General features: G+C 37.1%; 1 protein-coding gene across 1 annotated transcript in view; it reads left to right on the forward strand.

The window, feature by feature from the left end:
• The window catches only part of USH2A (usherin), a 398,473-nt gene that overhangs the window by 181,268 nt on the left and 193,392 nt on the right, over positions 1 to 23,813 (forward strand). The window contains exons 32-34 of the mRNA XM_075707636.1: positions 16,788 to 16,947; positions 17,433 to 17,604; positions 22,460 to 22,607. Coding sequence (XP_075563751.1) covers positions 16,788 to 16,947; positions 17,433 to 17,604; positions 22,460 to 22,607 — 480 coding nt within the window. The remainder of the gene's footprint in view (positions 1 to 16,787; positions 16,948 to 17,432; positions 17,605 to 22,459; positions 22,608 to 23,813) is intronic.

Raw genomic sequence — 23,813 nt, forward strand, 5'->3', positions numbered from 1 at the left:
GGGAATTTAGAAGGGAGGGGGGTGGGGTAAGGGTAAAAGCATTATGTTTATTTGTAGCAGCTCTGTTGTATCATTTTCTGTTGCAGTGCATTAGTGCAGTGTTAAATAAAATCTGCTTATTTAAAATCCTTTTAAATAGTGTTTAAATATTTCCTGCTGATACAATCTGCTAAAGTAGTTATCCTTGCTGCAGATTTCAGTTAACCTTGTCGCAGATATTAAGCCTGAAGCTACACAGACTTTTAGGGACCTTGATTATAGAGCAAAACCTAATGGTGTCATTATAAAACCACAGCTGGACAAGCTTCTGGAGTCCTTGTCCTTTGATCAGATTTGGGTAACACAGCAAGCTAGGAGAGAACTCATGCTAACCCTGCTGGAATTGCTGAGCTCTCAGGTTGCTTGAGTCTCGCTTTCTAAAAATTAAAATGCAACACAAATTATAAAATGAGAGTGATTGGTCCCTCCCAATCTTCTGTGTGTACCAACGCAAACTGGAGCAAATAGCTTCTCCAGAGCTAATAGCTGTAGAACAGGGAGAGTCCTTTTTTTCTCCTTTCCCTTCTGGCAGCATAGGAAATATTTTGGCTCTGGGCTCTGTTTTTTAAACAAAGAGAGGACAAACATTGATTTCCAGACTTGTCTAAATTCCATGACAAGAATTAAAACCACTAAAAAATGTAAAACTCCCAGATTATTTTGTTCTGTGATCTTACTTCAAAATTAGTTGTCAGAATTAAACCTATATAGGCTTCTAGGCTTCTAGTTCTTTTTCTCCTTCACAGATATCTAGATTGGTCAGCAGACTTAAAGATGCTGGGATCTCTTCAAAAGAGAGTGTGTGCTGAGGGTGACAGATTTAAATCAAGGGTTCATGTAGCTTTTTTCTGTCTTTTTTCCTTTTTTTTTTTTTTTTTTTTTGCAAGCAGGAGAGCTTACTGTCCACACATTATCATCTTGGAGGTGTTCTGCACTGTCAAGTGGCTTTGCACGTCTTCTCCAAGACATCCCCACTGCAGTTAGATAGCAGCAAATTCTGATTTTGCCACTTTGAGATCAGGTTTGTTATAATGTTGCCTGTGTGAACCTGTCTGGGGCAACTGGCCCAGTCTTGTGCATCTTGTCTACCTTCCTCTGGGATTTCTGAAGGGCATAATCTGTTTCTTTGCATTTTGTTTTTAATCAGTGAGAACTTCATATAGGGCCATATCAAGTGATATAGTTTCTCTTTGTGAGCAGTTGTCACACGGTGACCACTGTTTGCTATTGAACATTGAGAGGTCTCCTTACATTTATAAGAACTAGAATATGCTTTCTTGGCCATGTTGTGCACATAGCCTGAAATACTTTTTGTGGGATCGTATTTTCAGCAGTAAGTCTGGTAACTGTGGTTTGCCTGAAGCTAGTAAGGCAAAGTGGTGGGTTCTGTTCTGATTTTAATTTTGCTGATAAGAGAGATGCATGAGCTTATAGTTTAAGTCAAGATTTCATCAATCACACTTTTGTTAAGTGCTTTAGAGAAGATCAGAAACTGTGCAAGGTTTTATGTTCAACTTATATGTTTATAGATAAAGAAAAGCATCTCCACTTTCCTGAGAGATTTTATTCCCCCCAGGTAAAGGCAAAATGCTGGGTAAATGATTTATGCTTAGTTTCAAGTAATGCTGGCCTCATGTAAATAAACATATGACACCTCTTGCACTGGTGGACTAAGTCCAAACCTGCTGCTTCTGTCTGAATCTCTTGATATCCATTCATAGGTGTATACCTCACTTAGCTCTAACTTAATAGGCTTGGAAAGAGTGGGGCAGCCTACTTGATATTGTAAGCTGCATAATGAAGCTACTTTCTGAGATTTCCAGTCTTGTTTAATATCTTTATCAATGATCTGGATGAGGGGATTGAGTGTGCCCTCAGTAAGTTTGCAGATGACACCAAATTGGGTGGGAGTGTCGATCTGCTCAAGGGTAGGATGGCCCTGCAGAGGGATCTGGACAGGCTGGATTGATGGGCCGAGGCCAACTGTATGAGGTTTAACAAGGCCAAGTGCTGGGTCCTGCACTTTGGTCGCAACAACCCCATGCAACGCTAGAGGCTTGGGGAAGAGTGGCTGGAAAGCTGCCTGGCCGAAAAGGACCTGGGGGTGTTGGTCGACAGGTGGCTGAGCATGAGCCAGCAGTGTGCCCAGGTGGCCAAGAAGGCCAACAGCATCCTGGCTTGTATCAGGAATAGTGTGGCCAGCAGGAGCAGGGAAGTGATTGTGCCCACCGGTGAGGCCTCACCTGGAATACTGTGTCCAGTTTTGGGCCCCTCAGTACAAGACAGAAATTGAGTTGCTGGGGCGTGTCCAGAGAAGGGCAACAAAGCTGGTGAAGGGTCTGGAGCACAAGTCTTATGAGGAGCGGCTGAGGGAACTGGGATTGTTTGGTCTAGAGAAGAAGAGGCTGAGGGGAGACCTTATCGCTCTCTACAACTACCTGAAAGGAGGTTGTAGTGAGGTGGGTGTTGGTCTCTTCTCCCAAGTAGTTAGCGGTAGGACAAGAGGAAATGGCCTTAAGCTGCGTCAGGGGAGGTTTAGATTGGATGTTAGGGAGAATTTCTTCATGGAAAGAGTGGTTAGGTATTGGAACAGGCTGCCCAGAGAGGCGGTAGAGTCACCATCCCCGGAAGTGTTCAAAAAAATGGGTAGATGTGGCACTTTGGGACATGGTTCAGTGGGCTTGGTGGTGTTTGGTTGATGGTTGGACTGATGATCTTAGAGATCCTTTCCAACCTTAATGATTCCTAGCTTTTACTTTCATTAAAAATAATCCAGCCATCAAGCCAGGAAACATGAAATTATTACTCTACCCTGAATTGGTTTAGTGGTGGACATGGTAGTGTTCAATTAATGGTTGGACTTGATGATCTTAAAGGTCTTTTGCAACCTAAACGACTCTATGATTCTATGATTTTCCTTATGCCCTTGGAAACACACTCATATGTCTCCTTACTCATTTAGGACAATTTGGTCTCTTGAACTACCAAACACTTGATGTATATTTAATTTAAGATAGATATTTCCTTCCATGCTGCTATTACAAACTGTGTTGGTTATCAGCTGTGATAATTATTCTGACTGAGCAGTACATGCATTTCTGTTTGGCTTGCACTAGACACAGACCCTTCTCTCTATACCTGATACGTCCCAACCTTCCTTTAACACTAGTGAAATATTAATAAATGGTGACAATGTACAGGCAAGTAGCACCACAGTAATAATTCTGGAGGGTTCCCAACCAGAGGTTCGCCTTTTCCTTGGTTTTGCTAAATGCATGGCCACAAGGGTGTTAAGTCATTAACCATTTCTTAAATATTTTCAATGTTTCATTTATTGAAAACACAGAAAGCTATAATGAGACAAATTTATGAAAAGGGAAATCTTTGATGTTTGCATAAGTTTCAGTCTTGTTGTTTCAATAAATCTGAGCAGCTTCCTTAACAACTTGCATTTCTAAAACTTTTCACCAATTAATGTCTTTTTCTGTTACTGTTAAGTCCAGACCTTCCTGAGTGTTTTTCATCTTTCACGAGCCTTGTCTTGTGTGTGAGCAATACAAGCCTGTGTGTTACAAGACCATAAAATAGTTGGATATAAGTTTGATTTTAAAAATACTTGATGGTTTGTATGATTGGAGGAGGATTCCTGTATTTTCAAAATCTGTTTCCCTGTCCTCCTGAGTTATGTGAAAACATATGCAATGCATAAATCATGTCACAATAAGCATGAGAGGCATTCTAGGATACTTCCTTTCCTGTTGAATCACTGCCAGAAATCTAACCTAGGTTTCTACACTGATTGCCTAAATTGTTTACATAAAGCTTAATAGCCTTTTAGTCAGTACTGAACTCTATCATGCCTTCCACTAGTCTTCCGTGAAATATTGTATTTTTATGACAATCTATTTCTGATTGAAGCATCTTACATGAATTGTAGTTGGACTTTGAAAGCTGCTGGATGTTTTTTCTGTTTTCTTTCTTTTCTATGTTTTTTGTTGTCTAGAATGACACATTAAAGTGAAGAGTTACCAGGAAATTAACTAATGCACGGGAAAAAAATATTTAAGTGAACATAAAACTAAACATGTAAGAACAACATCAGATTAGCGTGCTTTAAGTAAGGCTTAGACTCATGGTCTTAAGATGAATGGAAAGGTGGATGATAAACATCGTAATTGTTTCTGTGATGGCTGCTTTGGATATATCATGTTCCTTTATTAGAGGCACATTTGAGTCACCTTTACAGCATGCATATCTTGATTTCTTTTTCTGCATGTATGGGTAAGTTTATGGCTACATGTAAATAAGCATCTGGATTTCTAATTTAAGAATGGTCCTGTTCAGTCATTTAGTGAGGAGTGGCATGGCACAAGGTATGCACACGTAAGAGAGTAAGTGATCACTGTGAAAGAGTGAATTTTTACACTGGTGATAATACACTGCCTATGTTCTGTATCTGGAAATATATCATTAGCAATTTCTAATTCTAATTTGTGATTTAATCAATTCAATCACTAAGTTTCTATGTTCTTTCAGTGAGCATACGTGGCTTCCAGCAACAGAGGTGCATAAATATGTAAAAATTTATACAAATACCTTGGGGGAGACTTACAATATTTTTATTTCAAAATTTTTCTAGTTGGTATAAATTAGAGTTGTTATCAGTTCTGAACAGATAGTAGGGGCAGCTAAACCAGCTCTGCCAACAGTTGAAAGCTTTCTTGTTAGGACAGTGGGTGAATAGCTTTGCATCCCCTCTGTTAGTCAGTGGAAAAGGTTGTTCAGAGGTGACTAGAGAATCTGGTTTATTAAAAGCTTCTGGGTTCTCATTGTTTACCTTTCCAGGATCGTTGGCTAGACTGGGTGAGTTCATACAAAGGATGCATACGTGGTAAAAATTTCCACAGTCTATTCTAGGAGAGATGTAGAAAATGAAGGAAATTATCAAGTGGAAAGTAATCCATGTTGGTACAGTATGTCAGTAGTTTCCTTTTGAAAGTTGAATTTCATACTGACTTCAACTTTGGAGCTATTTATGATCATTTCATTTTAATATTGTTCATTATTTGTTTTCTGATCAAGGAACAATAATTTAATCCAATTGACAAGAATGTTCACATGTTGTCATGAGCTGGCGTGCTAGCCTTTTCATCAGCTCAAGGATAAGAATGCTCTCCTACATATCAAAATAATTGTGGTGCCTTTTGCTATTCTTAAAAGTTAGGGTAAAAGTATTATTTTCATTTCAACTAATGTGTTTCGAATTCTTCAGATATGGCTCTTGGGATTTAATACCATTGTTGCAATATCACGTAGCAATTTTTAAGCTGTTAAATTGTACTGGGAATTAAAATAGATGCATAACTGAAGTCTTTCTCCTAAGTTTACAGGCAGAGATAAAGTACATAGAAAGCTAGTCAAGGAGAACTCAAAATAAAGTGAGGTATGCTGAAGAAATCAGAAAAAAAGAAAACCAGAAAAAAGAGTTACAAGTCTTAGCTTAACTATGACAAGAAGTTGCATGGCAGAGATTGAGGCAGAATAAACAAATGGTAGATAGAGCTAGAACATAACGTAAAATATTTGCACACAGGACAAAGAAAAATTCAGGGAAGTAAATAGACTAAGTTCAAAACAGTTAGGAGAAATTACAAGATAACTTCTTCCACCAAAGAGCCTGTCCCTAGTGATGTTTCTTTGGGAGGTACATTAATAAACACTGTAGTGCTCCAGCCAGAGAACCAAAAAATATTAAAGCAACTAGCCTAAAATCATTCCTTGTTCCTACACCTTATCACCAGGTAACAGAGCGCTGCTTAGAGGTAGAACTGCTGTGGGGGAAAGCCACAGGCTCTGCAAAATCTGTGGCCTTCATGTGCTATCATATAAATTGTGGTCACAAAAGGTATTAGTTTACAGGCTTCAGCAGAGAATCTGAGGACATGAACGGGCATAGAGATTAGTCCACTCCTCCAGGAGATCCAACTAGAGAAGCAGTACATCATATTAACTGTGAAGCGTAAGGAAGTTTCAGTTGCAAGTTCTGCGTTCTCTTCAGAAGTTAGGTAGAGGACTTCAGCTTACTCTGGCACCTTCTGAAAGCACTGCCATTTAACATCTGCCTCTTACAGTCGTGTCCCTCAGTATCACAAGAAAATTCAGAAAGGCGACACCAATACTGTAACAAAAAGCAGCTACATTCCCAACAATGACGACTAACATATAGTGTCCGTTGCTTTTCTGCAAGAAAGAAAAAGTAGTGATTATAAAATCTAAACAGTCCAGCTGGGGAAAAAAAAAAAAATTATGGAGCAGCGGGACTGAAAAATATACTGTTCTACATACATGAGATTGGAGGGGGGAGAGGGTTGGGGTGAAGTACAAAAGCCTCTTAAGGGTTTGCCACTTGTGAATTATGCATCTCACTCTCACTAGTAGGTGTAAATGCATAATTCTAATCTGTTCTTATTACTTATTTATAACATGCAGTAGAATGCAAATTCTATGCCTCTTTTGTAGATGCTTAACATGCCAGTTAAGTTATGCAGGTATTTCAGGGAGCCTACGTAGACAACTTTCTTGGCATAGCACGCTGTTGCCAATTAAACGGCATAAACTTCAAACAATAAATTAAACTAGCTTCCCCCCCATTTACAGGAAGAATAAAGACAGGATGTAAGAAATAAGGGAGAGGATCAACAGATAATAAGAGCATTCATCTTGAAGTAAACTACTCTGCATTGTTATTATTTATGATAGTTACTGTTATTAATAAACTACATGTGGGATAGAGAAAAAGCCTGCAACAACCACTGAATTTATGAGGCTGGGGACAGATGCATGCTCTTTCTTTTATATCGCTGGCACTGATCGATTTGTATTTTTCCCTGATGATGGTTTATGCCATTATAACTGTTTGGTGGCTCCTTACTATTGAGTTATGGTTGCAAAGCACTTCACAAACGAGAACAAGCCTCTGAACATCATATCCTAATCTGCACATCCTATAGATACGCCATAATACAGAGCAGCTGACTGCACCACCTGTGATCTGTGTACCCACAAACGTGATTTATTCTGGTAATCCCAGTTTAATGCATCACATCAGATTGTGGCAGTTATGTTATCTGATGACATTACTGACACTACATGACATAACTGGGTAGTGCAACATGTCAAGCTGAAAAAACTTTGGGCTTTTCAGGTGGTGTGGTTTTTTGTTTTTTTTTTTTTGTGTGTGTGTGTGTGTTTTGAAAATAAATATAAAGCAAGTAAACTTACAAAAAAAAAAATTTCCCCAACCACTTGTTGACCATATTAATGCCTCAACAGCTAGGGCTGATTGTTCCAGTAAGGACAGAGGAGAGCAGGTAGAAGTACAGTATATTTTACTATGCTGCTAATTCTGTGGCCAGCTGAAAACTAGCTCAGCTTTTGTAGTCTTGCCACAGATCTAACTTGCTATAAATTGTCTTGTTTAGGAATGGTGCTCAGAAGCTGAGTCCTCCCACTATCCTTGTTCCAGCACTACAGCAATGTTTTAGCAAAACCCTCTATTCTCTGACTATAATTCAGATATACAGAGCTGTTCTGGTCCTTGGAAGGTGATAGTATCTCTTCTACAGAAACTCTTAAATCATATGATGCCTTGCCTGGATGGTGAGAGTCGCTCTCTAACCATCTTGCGTACCTGGTACTATACAAAATGGTGGAACAAGTTACCCATAATGGATATAAAATGCATATGTAGCTTAATAAAGCTCATAACATAAACCACTAATCTGGAACCTCTGGCTGATAGCAGTTCAAACAGCCATTGTCATGTTTTTCTTGTTTTGATCCCAATTTCTAGTCTGAGTATGCTGTCTCAAGTTTGCTTGATGAATTTTTTCTGTTGAATATTTTGTTGATTAAAACAATTGTTTTGGGGTTAAAATGGTATTTTGTGATTTAGTATGCATATTCAATTTTAATAAGTAAAAATCTACCAGTAAAATTGTTTACTTTTTGTCGAAGAAAATATTTCTTTTGGAAATTAATTTCTTTCCTCCCATCCCTCTTTTTCTTTGCTTGGGCAGGAAAACTTAAAAAAGAAAATAAAATACAGTGTTAAAAAGTTCCAAGTAGTCTCAGATATATAGAGAGAAGTATAGAAATCTTGCAGGACTCTGTTCTACAGATTTGCAAATTAGTGATGCTTATAAAAATAATTTTTAAAACATGATGTTGATATTTAATGTGTCTCCCCCAAAATTTGATTTATAAAGATAAACCTGGATTTTCTTGTCAGCAGAAGATGTTCCATGATTTTGGGTGGGGTGAGTTTCTCTGAAAATTCCACTTTCTAAATTTATTGGATATCTTTTTTTTCCCCTGTATTATTGAAAGGGAGTTCATGGGAACACAGTGTCCTAATTGCTTTTCTATGTAGCACTTACTATCCTATATACCTGTGTGGTGTGTCATCTTCTTTGTTTCCTTTTCTTAGGTTGTTTTTTCAGCCTCTGTTCCTAAGAGAGTGTTTGTAAGCCTGTGCTTTCTCACTGCCATTTTCCAGACGGACTTTATTTCTGCACTCTGTAATATATGCTATTCCAGATGAGACTGCACTATTGATTTATATAAAATGGATAGTAATAGTTGCTGTATTACTTACTATATATTCTTATATAACTTAACATCTTACTTGCTTCTCTTACCACAGCTGCACATTCATATGTGTTCTTCAGTGGGTTGTAAAAGTGGCAGTCAGGCACTTCTCTTGACCTGATGCAATTAACTCAGCACCAAATGTAAGGTGGATCTGAATTTTGTTTCTCCCACTGCAGCAAGATTGGAATTACTTGGGAATACAGAATATACTTCTGTTAGTGAGCCCAGGGGTTCCTGGCCATACTAATGTGAATCCAGAGTAGTTCCAGTTTTATAGCAGCAGGTATCTGAGATTCAAATTTGCAACGTAGTTGCCTAGTGCAAATATATTTTCCAGCTGTGAACATAAAGCTGAAGTAATAGAGATAAAATGTTCAAAACACTTTTTCACTTTTTTGGCCTCGACATTGACTGAGAGATCATGGTTCTTATGATCTATACTAACAACTCCCCTCTATTTAAGCTGATAGCAATACAGTGACTGGATTGGAAGCATTCATGAATGGAAATTTTCATTTAAATCTTAAAATAGGGCTGCGTTGTGCCATATGATGTGCAAAGAAATGACAGAGAGAGAAATAAAACTAAGATAGTGATATTGGTATGACCACAATTGCTTCTCTTCATGTGCCTGGTAAAAATTAATGTGCTCTGTCCTCTTTCTGCTTTCTCCCCCTCTGACCTTCAAATTCACCTTATTTGTCCAGCTGGTATAATTGAAGTTAGCTAAGGAGACAATGCACGGTTTTAATTCTAGTAAACAAAGATGTAGCTTGAAAGTTCATTAGGTTCATTTGGTGCTGAATGTTTCCACTGACTGGCTATGTGTTGTTTTGGCAGTGAAAGAAGCCTTTAAAAAAACTCCCAAAGTCACCATCAGAAAAATAGAGAGGTGTTAATGGTGGTGGGCCAGGGGAACACTTTAGGGATGTTAGAGGAAGAAGGGTTCCAAGGAGCATCACGCATGCACCATGATTCTTCTCTGGTCAGTGACATGAGAAGTCTTTAGAGTCACACAAGGAATCAGGTAGATTAATTGGTGGTAAAGTATTAAGAGAAGTTTAAATGTCCTCTGATGTTTCCCTTCAACTTTTTCTAAACAATGTGGTATGCAACACTCCACATGATTTGAGTTTTCTTCAGCTGAGCACGTTTAGGATTTCAAGCTAGTGTGTCCTAACTGGCAGGCAAGAACAGCCTGGAAAATGTACCCATAGTAGCTATATGTCCTCGTTTCAGCTGGGATAGAGTTAATTTTCTTCCTAGTAGCTGGCATAATGCTGTGTTTTGGATTTAGCATGAGAATAATGTTGATAACACACTGATGTTTTAGTTGTTGCTAAGTACTGCTTATGCTAGTCAAGGACTTTTCAGCTTCCCATGCTCTGCCAGGGGCACAAGAAACTGGGAGGGGGCACAGCCAGGATAGTAGACCCAAACTGGCCAAAGGGCTATTCCATACCATATGATGTCATGCTCAGTGTAGAAACTGGGGGAGCTGGCCAGGGGGACTGTCTGGGCATCGGTCGGCGGGTGGTGAGCAATTGCATTGTGCATCACTTGCTTTGTATATTATTATTATTACTATTATTATTATTACTACTACTAGTATTTTACTTTATTTCAATTACTAAACTGTTCTTATCTCAACCCATGAGTTTTCTCACTTCTACTCTTCTGATTCTCTCCCCCATCCCACTGGGGCAGGGGGAGTGAGTGAGCAGCTGTGTGGTGCTTGGTTGCTGGCTGGGGTTAAACCATGACACTATCTCAGGGAAATGGCTTTAAAATAAAAGACTAGAACCCTTGTATTCCAACTTTTGCAATGGGAAAGGAATAATGTGCATGTTGAATTAAAAAGACATGTACCTTGCTAGGGTAAGGTTAAAACTAATAGGTTTTTTTTAAAAAAAAAAGAAAAATGAAACACAATAATTGGGAATGGATGCTAATGTGGCCTTGTGAATTGGCCACAATGAAACATAACATTTGAGGGATGAGTTTGTGCTCAAAGAAGTACAAGAGTTTGGGCTGATAAATGGCAGAAAGGTTTTCTGTGCAACAGCTAAGGGTTGTAAGAGCATAACCAAGAGACACTGTTACTAAATATGAAAACAAATAGACTTTATAATCTTTGCTGTTAAAACATAATTATATTTAAGAGCATTAAAGTACTTCGGAGCTATCACTTTTCCAAAAGTGGAACTTAGGTCTACTGTGGGCATCTAATAACTTCACTAATTGTTGGAAATCATTGCAAACTGAAACAATTAAAGATCCTTTTGTTTCACATTTGTGCCAAACGTTTTTTATTCTTGAATATAACTTTTTTACACAGTCCTAACACGACTCTCATATTTTTGGTGTTCCCATGTGATACATGATTTTGTGCTGTGCTCTTTTATTCCTGAGATGGGGCCTGGAAGTTGTACCTTTCCTGAACTCTTCTGAAAAATATAAATCTCCAATGGAATGAGGATTTACTCCTTTATGAGTAATTGGGAAAACCAGAGATATTTACTGCTGAGCAAATAGCTTCTAAAACACATCAGCATTTGTTGGTCAGCTAGAAGCAAAGTTGTTTTGTCCATATGCCATTGAGTCAAAGCCTTTGCTGGTTAGAGAGCAGAACAACACCTTATGGTGCTTCCTGAAAATAATTATTTTTGACCCTGAGTTTATTTGTCTCTATTTCTTGCCCTTGTTTTTAGTGGCTTCACAAAATTCCTTTAATTCTCACTCTTGAACATTTTTAATTTTTAATTAATATCTGGCAGAATTTGCTGCTATCTTGGAAGATAGCTGTTTTCCTCAATTAATGAGCCAGTTCCACATGTAAAAGGCCATTCATTACTAGTTTATGCAATTAGGTACATAAGCACACCATTTTCTTGGGCTTGGTTGAGTTGCTTGCAGTAGGCAAGTGGCGTCACTTGTGGCGCCCTGGTTTTTCTGAAATATTTTCAAGGGAGTGATGAGTATGGCATGGGGTTCACAGGAGATCTGTGAAAAAGATGCAGTGTTAGCATAATACCTTCCCAGAGAAGGTTGTACATTAACAATGGTTCTTTGAGAGTCAGTGTAATTAAGTGATTGGTGCTTTATAAATACAGAAATCAGGATATACTGTACTAAAAGTTATATATGAGTTGTTGTTTGCTTTCAGAAAATGGTGGAAGGGAAAGAACTGCTAATGATGTCTGATGGAGCAAGCCTGATAATACAATCTTGGCACTTACTTTATTAATTTGATTTTCTTTTTTTTGGTAGTGCATAAAAATCAGATGGGGACATTGTTGTATTTGGTGATGCAGATTTATGGTCCCAAACAGTTTGCCTTCTAATTAAATATTAAGTTACTGTGAGTTAATTTAACAAACTATGAGAAAGAAGAAGAGAGAACAGAATAAGGATGTGAGTAATGAGCTGAAGTAGTCATACAGTCTACCTACATAAACAACATGGTGATTGGAATTCTTGGGAAGTTTTTCATCTTCATACTCTCTCAGCAGGTTATCTTTGTTGTGCTGCTAACAATCCCTTGCAACAGTGCTGCCGTATTATTTTCCTTTGAATATAGCAATGGGATAGCTATTGTCTTAATTATTTTCCTGAGAGAAACTATGTGGGGTTCCTTACACAACTCATGTTTCAACTGAGTGCTCACCAAGACAGGACGTTGCCATTTCTGGTCCTTACAATAGCTGCTTGAGAGTGGAAGGGAGAGTGGAAATAGGGTGGAAGAGGGGAGGGAAAAAGGGTATGCGACTCTCTTGCTGTAAACCTGAATACAGAATGCTGCGCATTACAGACAAATTAAAAAATTGTAGTGATTACTACTGTGTTATTTTTGAACTGTGATGTACTCTGACATCTTGACAGTAAAGCTCATGTTTTGAGTCAAGTTCTTAAATCTTGAATTTCGGTGTTAGGTTTTTTTTTTTTTACTAACTATGTTTTTCTTCTCTATCTTAGCAACATCTCTCAAATTCCACGCTAAAAGTAGCACTGTAGTGTTGCATATTATCTTTCAATGACTACCCATTAAATTTGATCAAAGCAAAGTGAGTGTTCTTATTGACCATGCAAACAGGGTCATTCTTTATTCCTTCTGTCTCATGCATTGATTGTGCTATCAGGACTTATGTTGGTGGTTATTAGAAACTGGATATATATACCAACCACTATAGTTAGATTTACCATGATGTTTAAGATAGTTGCCTTGGTTAGTGTGGGAAGTTCCACATATACCACATATATAATAAATGTAGTGGTATGCAAATGTTGATTTTAATGATAGCCGCTATAGTTAGCAATTCTTTTGCTGACATACGAATTAGAAAAGAATTTAGTTTGTTTGTATTGCCTCTGAGGTCAAAGAGATGAAAAGGCAGGTTGATCCTTTCTCTCCCTGTCCTTCCCCTCCATCCCCACCACCTTTTTCCTTGGGGAAAGTAATGGATTTAAAACAGGTATGCGGGGTTTTATTTTAGTTTTCTTCTTTTGTTCTGTTTTTGACATGAAAAATGCAGAATTATTCTTCTGGCTACCTGCTACCTTATTAGGGTGATTTGAGGGAATCCTGTACCCCCAAGAAAGTCTCTTTTTTCTTTGCCCTTTGGTGCTCTTTGCCCTTCTGAGTCCAGAAATGAGTACAAGACCAAATCCTGAATTTAGGTTTTTCTCAGTAAACCTCTATAATTTTAAAGTTTAAATTTGTTTTGGTAAGAAATAAGTTATTTAAGAGAGTAGTTATTGGAAAATTGCAATACGAAGCATTTGTTGTTATTTCAGAGTAACACGGGGGACTGGAATTGTGGAACACACAGGAATATAACCCGATCAAGCAAATGTGTAAGAAAAAAAAATTCAGTTTTTGCTGTGAATTTAGAAGAAAATAATTGTCTGCTTATTGGGTTCATTTTGTAAATTGAGATCAATGCGATTCTTCCAGCAACAGCATGAAATCAATTGTAAAATAACATATAATTCATGCCCTGTATTGTAAATTATAGTTTGTTTGACGTTAATCACTGAGTTTTCCATGCACTGGGGTGCATTTTCTTGTAACGCTTTTCTGGATAATGCTTGTGGATCCATTTTTAATGTATTTGAGAGCGATCTGTTTTTCATGTCCACAATTGCCTACATTTGATCTTATGCAAATCATGCAATCAAGCAAATGGAAAACAAGGCGTTGTTGCTAGAGGACCTTGACAAACAGTGGCTTTATAGTTCTAAGAACCTCCTCCCTCTTCGTTCAGACTCATGTTTCTACCCATAGTTGTTTGAATCCTTTGATCCATTATGAAGCATTTTGAACTTTAAATAGGAAAATATCTGCCAAATCAGATTGTGACAAATAATTGCATCAATTATGATGTAATATGTTTTTTATTGTTCAGTTTGCCAGTTTCTGGTTTTAACCTTTTAGAAATACTACCTACACTATATTTGCAGGCTCATCCAAACCTTGATGAAGTCTAAGGAGAGATTTTCATTGACTGTGAAGCTCATGCTTTGAGTGACATTCCTAAGTCTCTAGTTTCTGTACTTTCTTCTCCTGCTCCCACTAACATCGTTTTTCTTTTTAGTCTTTATCCCACTAAAGTCTTTCAGATTCCATTGAAACTTTCTGTTTGGCATTTATTAGTCAAAATACATTGGCATTATTAAATCAAAATGAGGAAGAAAAATTTCCTTTGATCCTGGTGACATGTTGCTTTTTCCATATTTTATCTTTCTATACTCTTTTTTTTTTAACCTCTCCTCTCCTTCCCTCCCCTGTCAGTATGCGTATTAGTTGATCCTAAAGGATCTTGCTGCTCATATGTCCTGTGTTTCCATTCCATGTTATTCATGTTCTTTTAAACTTTGCACATTTCCCTGTCTTGTCTGTTTGCTTTTTCCATTCCAGGCACTGAGACACACATAGTAACTTTTAGTCACTTGTTTTTTTTCAGGGAGGGAAATAAAACATTTTCCTATCTTCCATTCTATTCATCCTTGACAAAGTTCCTCACTCTTCAAATTTAACTAGGTATTGCCAGAAACTCTTATGCATGCAAGTAGTCTCATCAGCTACAGTGTGCATCAAAGCAGGGTTTCACTACAAGCTACCTTTGTAAAAAAAGCAATTCCCTGATGAGGAGTTTTCCGTAAAGGAGAGAAAAATACCTCTCCCATCCCAAATCTGTGTACAAGAAAACAGTGTTCCACCATAAACAAACCAAAAAGGAGAAAGCCACTTTTTCTTTTTTTCTTATTCCTTCCCTTGTGTTATATTCACTCTGCTAAGTAAAGCTCCACAATACAGTTTCAACTTAGAGAGAAGAATGTGTGTTCAACTGTTTATAAGGATATGAATTAAATAGGTGCCATGGATTGCTTTCAGCTGTTCATTTTAGGGTTGCTAAAAGTAAAATCCTTCTGGTCATTTGTTTGCCCACCCAGAACATGGAGTATCTGATTCTTGTCTCACAGAATTCCATCTCCATCTGTACTTTTCATGACTTCTCTGATGGCAGCTGCAAGGAACAAGGGATCCAGGAAGGTGTACGTTAATGGGAGCAATACAGTCGATGCAGTATGTGGAGTTTACTTTCTCTGCTTGCTGAGCCAGCTTGAGCACCTGCTCTGGAGCGTGCTTTCCCCCTCTCACCCACATAAGCACTGCTTAACCCTGGTAGAATCAGCCCCATTATGTTGATTAAACATGTCACTGTGTTACAGGCATTCACTTGATGGTGTGGTGTTTTTTTTTTTTTTTTTAGTTACGGCATTTTTTTTTTAACTCACACTTTGCCGTGTACTCCATAGAACAATACCACTGAGTGATACTGTGTTTTCAATAAAAATGTACAAGTTCATTCTGTCCTCACACAGAGTGGAGTAAATCAGAAGGAATTCCATTGCAGCAGGGACTGAAGACATTATATGAGGGGAAAACTAATGAGAAAGAATTGGGTCTACGGCATTTCTGCTTTAGTGAGATCTTTGTCATCCAGTTGCAATTTTTGAATGTGTGCTCACAAATATTGTTGTAGAAAATGATATTTTGATACTATTTGGCCCGGAAAACACCAGCATTTGTTATGTCTTGCAAAAACCCAGAACTTTTCTGGCGTACTAAAAATGTGTATCTATAACATATGCATTTTACTTGTATACCTTGTACTGTTGCCAAAACCTCAATTGTAAATTCTTTCTTAAAGGATTTGCTCATTAAAATCTGTGATTTGTATTTTAATAAAAAATGAAAAAGATTAGAAAATTATGTCTGCATTACTTTCCTACTATATTTTTTCTGACAAACATTCCTTTATTAGTATAAGGAAGAATATATGAAGCTGAAGATGTTTTAGAATATTTATTCAGCAAAGATGCTACATTTTATTCACCATTTTCTGCAGTAATTGAAACTCAAGATAGCTTCATAATAAATAACCATTTAACTGTTGTCTTGCTATAGCATTAGACAGGTTGTCTTTACTGAAATACGTTTTACAAACGTTTGGCGTTCATGCAGCTGAAGACAAACAGGCAAAGAGAGAACAGACCAGTATGAGTGGTGGCAACAATGAGCTTCCTTTGTGTTCTTGCTTATAGTGAAATCTGCATGGAGTGAATCATTGTATGTATTGATGCTTGACATTCATGTATCATACAGCACATTTTAAAAAAAAATATAATCTGGCTGTGTTAATGAATCTGTACTTGTTTTTCCATTAATTTGATTTGATTTAATCATCTTAAAGGTGATCATTTGCCACTGTAGCAAATTGATATAGTATGTAGCACCTAAGAGGCTAACATCTTTGTTTTGTTTGGGTGGTGTACATTCTAGTGTAAATATACTGTACCATGGGGTCATCTCCACCAAAGCGTGCCCCATAGATCTATTAGTAGTCAAAATTTGCAGTTATTTACTGTTAAACAACCAGCACCTATTCACTCCTCTGGGACAAATCTGAAACATTTATGAGATACAGGTCTCTCTTCCTCCTGATTTTCTGAATTTACTACCCTCTGAAAGTTACAGAAAAACAAGGTAAAATTAATATAAAAAGTAAACTCATATTCCTTTTTTGCCCTAGATTTAACGGTTTTTACGCCACACGAGTTTCTGCTCACTGCATGCACGCTTGCTGGCTGTACAAACAGTTCCCAGGTCACCTTGTTTACAGCGCAGCTGCCACCATCTCACGTAGATGCCCCGGTCCTGATGGTTTTGGATTCTAGAACTATATATGTACAGTAAGTAAGGATTTCTTCTTTCCTGACAACACAATAGTGCATCAGTTTATTCAAGAATTCCAGTGAGTTCAATCAGGGAAAGAGTTTGTGACATAAAATTAAATTTATTATGATTAAATGCATAGAAGTGATTAGTTTAGTGGTTCTGTGAACCTTCTGATTATCACTTGCCAACTTAATTTCCATTTTGTCTTTACGCAATCAGTATAACCTACATATGGGCATAGCCTCTGCAAACTTCAGTGCAGGAAATGTTCTGGTGATATGCCCGTTTTGTAGCCCCTGCTTTGTGTGTTACTGTAATTATTTATCTATTGAGTACAAATACTGCATTAGAGGCATGCCTTGGATTTATTTTTATGGTTGCAAAACTATGTTTTCAAATGCTTAAAATAGACCCCACGAAGTCCTCTAAACAAAGCCTTACGTTTTCAGTACAGTCTGAATCTTTGTTGGTCTTAATCATATTTTGTTTTTATTTGCAGATGGAAAGAACCAGTAGAAGTAAATGGAATCCTAGATCGCTATATAATTTATATTGCCAACAATGAGCAGAATTTTACAAAGTGGAATGTAATCTATAACAGCACGGAACTTTTTCTGGATTTTACTATTCAGCAGCTTTTCCCGGGTACTGAATACCTCATAAAACTAGCTGTAAGTTTTAAAGATGTGTAGTAGAGGTGTAAAATGGTGAAAATGATTCTGATTTTGTTAACATCTTAAATACTTAATGGTTCATGTGTCCACTTTGTTTAACCTCTTCTTTCTGAAACTAAGATGGGTGAGCCATCCTGAGCAATAGTAGGTATTTTGTTTCAAACCAGGCCCTCAAAAAATGTGTATGTAACTTAAATACAGATTTTCATCAAGGATATGTTGGATGATAACTAATAGAGAATTGAGCAGAAGTATATGAAAGACTTAAAAAGTGTCTCCTGCCCCCAACTTATGAGAAAATGTTGAATGTATTTGAAAATGTTAGCCTTTCGTATTTTGTACCATGATAATTTGCTCTTTTTTCATGAAATCTGTATGTAGAAAGAAACAGCAGAGAGGAAAAGAGTTCAGTGTAAAGTAGCAGTTTGTTTACAAGAAACATTTTAAAAGACCTTGGTGTTTTCATTGCGTTTCTTTGTCATTGGTTTTATTTTGTGATGAAATAAAACATCTTCAGCTCACTAACAAACCTGGAAATATGTGCATAAAAGCATGGGATTGTCCCTTGTTTTAAGCACACTGTTCATTTTATAACAATACCTATATAAGGATATTTGCTTTGATAAATGCCATAGGAAAATATTCTGCTCTTGATTATGAATAAATTTACATTTATGTAGACTGGGTATGCATTCATTTTTTCTTAGCATGCTCTTGAATGTTCTAAATATTATACCACAAAAAATAAACTACCTTCAGGTAATGATAAGGATTTGACTTGAACTTGAAAAAGCAAGGATATTCAGTCTAATTAAAGATTAGATTCATGTTGAAATTAATTCATTTGTGCCTAGACATTTCAGCATAGTAAATTGTACAGCATATAACATAGCACCATGTCCAAAATTAAGGCACTACTTCAACAAGCATTTTATGCCTTTATAAGCAAGCTGGACTACCAAAAGAACTTGTGCTGTTCTTCACTGTGCCACAGCTCTTCTCTGCTCCTGCCCAGCTCCAGTGCATGGGAGGCACAAGAAGAGAGGATCAGGCAGAATTAACAGCTAGGATCTGGAGAGAAACTGGGACTGCTTCTTTTGGTGGCTCTGCCTTGGCATATGGTTAAAACAAAGAAGTATTGTGTGGACTTTGTTTTTACTTCATTAATGTGTACAGCTTTTCTCGAAGTTACTGAATACACTTTTAGGTACCTTTGTTTTATATTTGCATTGCATCAGTGGTAACCAGAAAGTAAGAAAAGATCATTCCTTCTGGTGATGAAGATAACCAGATTTACCTGGATAAAATGCAATGGTCTGTGATAGGCTGGTTAGAAGATCTAAATGTCCTTGCAGCTTTGAAAATGGCAAGTCTAAAAGTGCATGAAATTCTCAATATCTTTGAGGTGATAATTTTCTTAAAACATTTGAATCCATTGTATTTAGAACTTGTGAGACTAGTTTAAGAAGAATGTAATATTAGAAATTGTCCTGGTTTCGGCTGGGATAGAGTTAATTTTCTTCCTAGTAGCTGGCATAGTGCTGTGTTTTGGATTTAGTAGGAGAACAACGTTGATAACACGCTGATGTTTTAGTTGTTGCTAAGTACTGCTCATGCTAGTCAAGGACTTTTCAGCTTCCCATGCTCTGCCAGGTGCACAAGAAACTGGGAGGGGGCACAGCCAGAACAGTTGATGCAAACTGACCAAAGGGCTATTCCATACCATATGACGTCATGCTCAGTATATAAGCTGGGGGGCGTTGGCCAGGGAGCAGCAATCGCTGCTCAGGAACTGTCTGGGTATCAGTCGGCGGGTGGTGAGCAATTGCATTGTGCATCACTTGCTTTGTATATTATTGTTATTATCATTATTGTATTGTTATTATTATCATTACTATTTTACTTTATTTCAATTATTAAACTGTTCTTATCTCAACCCAGGAGTGTTTCTCACTCTTACTCCTCCAATTCTCTCCCTCATCCCATCAGGGTAGGGGGAGTGAGCGAGCAGCTGCGTGGTGCTTAGTTGTTGGCTGGGACTAAACCATGACAGAGATTTACAAGTTTTGAAGACTAAACATGGCCAAATGTTATACTTGATGAAAAAAAAAAAAAAAAGAAAACAAATCACACACACACCTGGAAAGAAATAGAGATATTTAGTGTTTCACATATACTTTAATCTGAATTTCAATAAAACTTTTGAAGTAAAAACAACAACAGCATAGCTTCAACAATGGAAACTTAATTAAATTTTTCCTCTTTTTTTTGTTAGAATGAAATATTTCTATCAGATAGAATCTTTTTCTTTTCCTTGTTTCACAGGTAATATTAATTTTGTTTTGTATCCGTACAAAAACTGGTTTTTGTTTATGTGGGAAAGTGGAAGGTGAGTTATCAAATGTTGCAGCTTTGAGCACAGGAATGAGGATCCTCATCAGCAGAACTTCCAGCACCTCACAGGCTGCTGGCTTTAACTTTTGTATGACAAGTTTAATATAAGTACATGAAGTAAAGTTAACAAAATATTTATCTTTGTATGCTGTTACTGCTATTTAATATGTAGCAATTGTTTTTGTAAATGAACAAAAGGAACTTGCTTTTGCTCTTTTCATGCTCTAATCTGGATGGGTGTGAACCAGGCCAATCTGAAAGAAAATGAAAAGCTGAAACCCTGCATTTAGTAGCTGGGGTGGCACACTTGTTTGTATGACTTGAGTGCTTCTGCAATTTAACTGTTAAGCTATATCTCCTCACGGCTGTGTTGTGTGGGTAAGCTAGCTCAGGTGCTAGCTGGAGGATTACTGTGTGGTGTCTTGTTATGTCGTTTGTATCTGTCCGTTGGCTGTCTACATACTTTTGTATTTTGGCAAATTTTGCCTCAAATCTGTTTCTCAGTGAAGTTCAGAATGGCACAATGGGCTCGATCTGAGTGTAGGATTTCATGGCTTTGAGCATCACCAGATGCGATTGCCAGGGTCCCAGCAATGTCCAGTCCATTTGGGATGCACTAGTGTAAAATCCCACTATTTAAAATACAGATGAGCTTTCTTTTACTGATTTTCATTAGAAGAATCAGAAACTTAACACCCCAGCGAGTTTCAGAGGTACAAAAATTGATCTTCACGAAATTCAAGAAATAAATGAATGGGAAGGCTGCTGTTACCGAGCCCTTGAATGAAAACGCCCTCCACTGCTGAGGAAGACTCCATGGAACTTGTTTAGCAAGGCAGTAAGGAATGTACGAGGAAGAGGTCTTCCAGAGTTGGTCTTTTTGGTTTCTTCATGAAGCCACTAGAAATGAAATAATTTGAAGAATAATCTGCCTTTGCTGGAAGGATGATGTTTGTAAATATTTTCCTTATCAAAATGCTGACAGTTATCTGAGCATCTAAGGTGACTTTTTTTTTTTTTTTTTTTTTTTTTTTATTTTAAACCACTGTCATGTTTAAAGTAAATGCCATTTCGGACGTTCCCAAAACTGAGGTTGCAATCTTTCATCTTTATTTGATAGCCCAGACTGAACACAGGGAGCCATTCTGTAGTTGTATTGGGAGTGTAATTTCCAGTGAAATCAGAACAATCTTGGTGTATAAAATAGGCTTGTTTACAAACAGTTATTTTTTTATCCATGGGGCTAGTATATGCTTTTGGAGCAGGGTAGGAATTATGTTGACTGCTCTCTGATTTGAAACACACTGGGAAGTGGGAAATTGAAGCTAATCCTTTCAAATAAAATATGCTAGATTGAGAGAAATGTATTATTCCTGGAGATCTGGACAGCAAGTTTATTTTTCCTTTGTGTGCTGATGATCCAGAGCGGTCTACTTGTCCACTTCAGCACATGGGCAACTCCTGAAAACACAGGTGATCCCATAAGTTTTAATTAAGAGTATGTCTGAATCTGGATCTTCGTTGAATCCAGGTTTTGATTTATTTTATTGCTAAACAATAAAATTTAAAAAACGCAATAAACTAAAAGAAATATTTAATTCCAGTATAGAGTTTATATATTCTTGTGTATTTTGTCTAACTTCTCTAAGAACTCCTGTGTCTTGTCATTGATCTTGGTGCAAGTAATTGGAAAACCAGCACGCATAAAGACTATAGCTGTGTAGCCTTATGTTTGTGCATGTAAAACTTTAAGATGCTGTTATATGGGGAAGCATGCATATTTTCATGCACATTGTATTGTTTCATAATCAAGCAAAATGTAAAAATCATGTAATCAATCTTTTCTTCTCTGGTAACTGAAATCCAAATGATTTGACTTTGTTATCCATAAACATGTAATAACAACTTACATATTGATTCATAATAGAGTGTTTTTTCACTATTTTAACTGCATCTGCACACCACTCTGTGTGCTGTCATGAAGTGCAGGAATGTCTGAATGGCATTTTTTTTCTCAATGGCTATTCAAGATAATTTTTTAAGTGCGTTGTGAGTTGGTCAGTATATTCTGTGTCCGGAACTTCTGAGAGCTTTACAGTCAATTCCAGAAGAGTTTTGCACACTGTAAATGATACGTATTTTACTGTAACTTTCTTTAACTGTTGCTGCAAAAACAGTGGAAATGTAATTGTGATTATGACTCTCAAATACAAAATGCTGCAAGTCAAACATTAAGATAATGTTTTAGCTATGCTATACCTAAAAACTAAGTATCATGGGTAGCACATCTTGTTATTTAAGAGGTAAACGAATCTATGCTAAGAAAAGTATCTTCTATGAAAAGCACTGACTTACTAAGGTTACATATGTAAAAATTATAAAACTTTACAAAAAATCATTGCTAAAATTATTGGTATTACATTGAAATATGTTTATTTGTTTTGATTCATATTTTAAGGCTTGCACTGGAGGTGGATGTTCAATAAGCGAAGCTAGCACAGCTATAACAGATGAGAGTACACCAGAAGGTGTTCCTGTTCCAAAAGCCCAGTCATATTCATCTGACTCCTTTAACATCTCATGGACTAAGCCTGAGTATCCGAATGGTAAGTGAACTCTTTTAGCCTCAAGTTAAAAAGATGATTAGTAAAGGTAAATTAATATTCTAAATGGCAGCTTATATGTGGTGCTTAATTTTTAATGATCATTTTAGCACATAAAATACCTGAGATAGTATCATTGTCTGCAGCTAGGAGATTGTGGTTTTCAGCCTATCGTACAGTTTCAGTGGCTCAAAAGTGCTCCCTTTTGATAGTTCTTGTGTACTGCATCTCATTGTTTAATGTTTTCCGGGACAAGTGAGCTGAGGAATAGGTATTCTTGGAGAATATCAGTCTAGGATGTTCATTTCACCCTCTAATAAAACATTAATTTCTTTTACATTAACTGATATGTAATAATCATTAGACTTGTGTTGTACATAGTCATCTTGAAGGTGTACATTTCCATGGCTGTGGAAGTTAAATACTATACTTACTTATGTTTAGAAATGTTTGAATTGTGAAATATCCATGTGTAAAACTTTTGGACAAATTTTACGTTTCTAATGGTGTTGCACAGTATCATACGGCCTTGGAATTCACCTTGATTTTATTATCATGCACGTAACAGTTTAAATCACAGCAGAGGAAGCTATGCAGAAATCACTGAATTTAAAGCAACAGGAATGTTTTTCTTCATTGGCTTATCATATTGATATATATCAATTATTTCTCACAGTGGTTTCACATGAATTTCATTTTTCCCCTGCAAGTTTTTCCCTGCTTTCAGTTGTGGTAGAGCACATCCTACTTGTACAACTTCACTACAAGGCATTTTAAATGATTCCCCAAAAAATTGGTGGTTGTAAAGCTACATATAGGTAATATTCTGTAAGGTCTTACATTACTTTTAGAAAGAAGTAAGAGTATGTCATCTCCTGTTAAAGAATGTATTTGATAATTTATGGTTCTTTGTATGGGAGTCATATTAGAAGATTTCGCCTCCTAGCCCCTTAAAAACCCTATAACCCTGTTTCTAAAATCCCGTCAGCATATCTGGCAAAGGCTTAGAGGAAGGCAAGGAGGAAGCAAAAAGGGGGAGGGTTAAGGGATGGAAGGAAGGGAGGCAGGAAGGCCATGTATGTGGCTTAGTGGCTAAAGGCCGAATAATTTTCAATGAAATGGGCGTTTTTTGATGTGTACTGTCAGGACCTGATCCTGTTATTCTTGCACTGTGGGAAAAAATCCAAGTAGTTTAGAGAGTGGTTTAAC

The sequence above is a fragment of the Pelecanus crispus genome, chromosome 3, assembly GCF_030463565.1.
Source record: "Pelecanus crispus isolate bPelCri1 chromosome 3, bPelCri1.pri, whole genome shotgun sequence".
Lineage (NCBI taxonomy): Eukaryota > Metazoa > Chordata > Aves > Pelecaniformes > Pelecanidae > Pelecanus > Pelecanus crispus.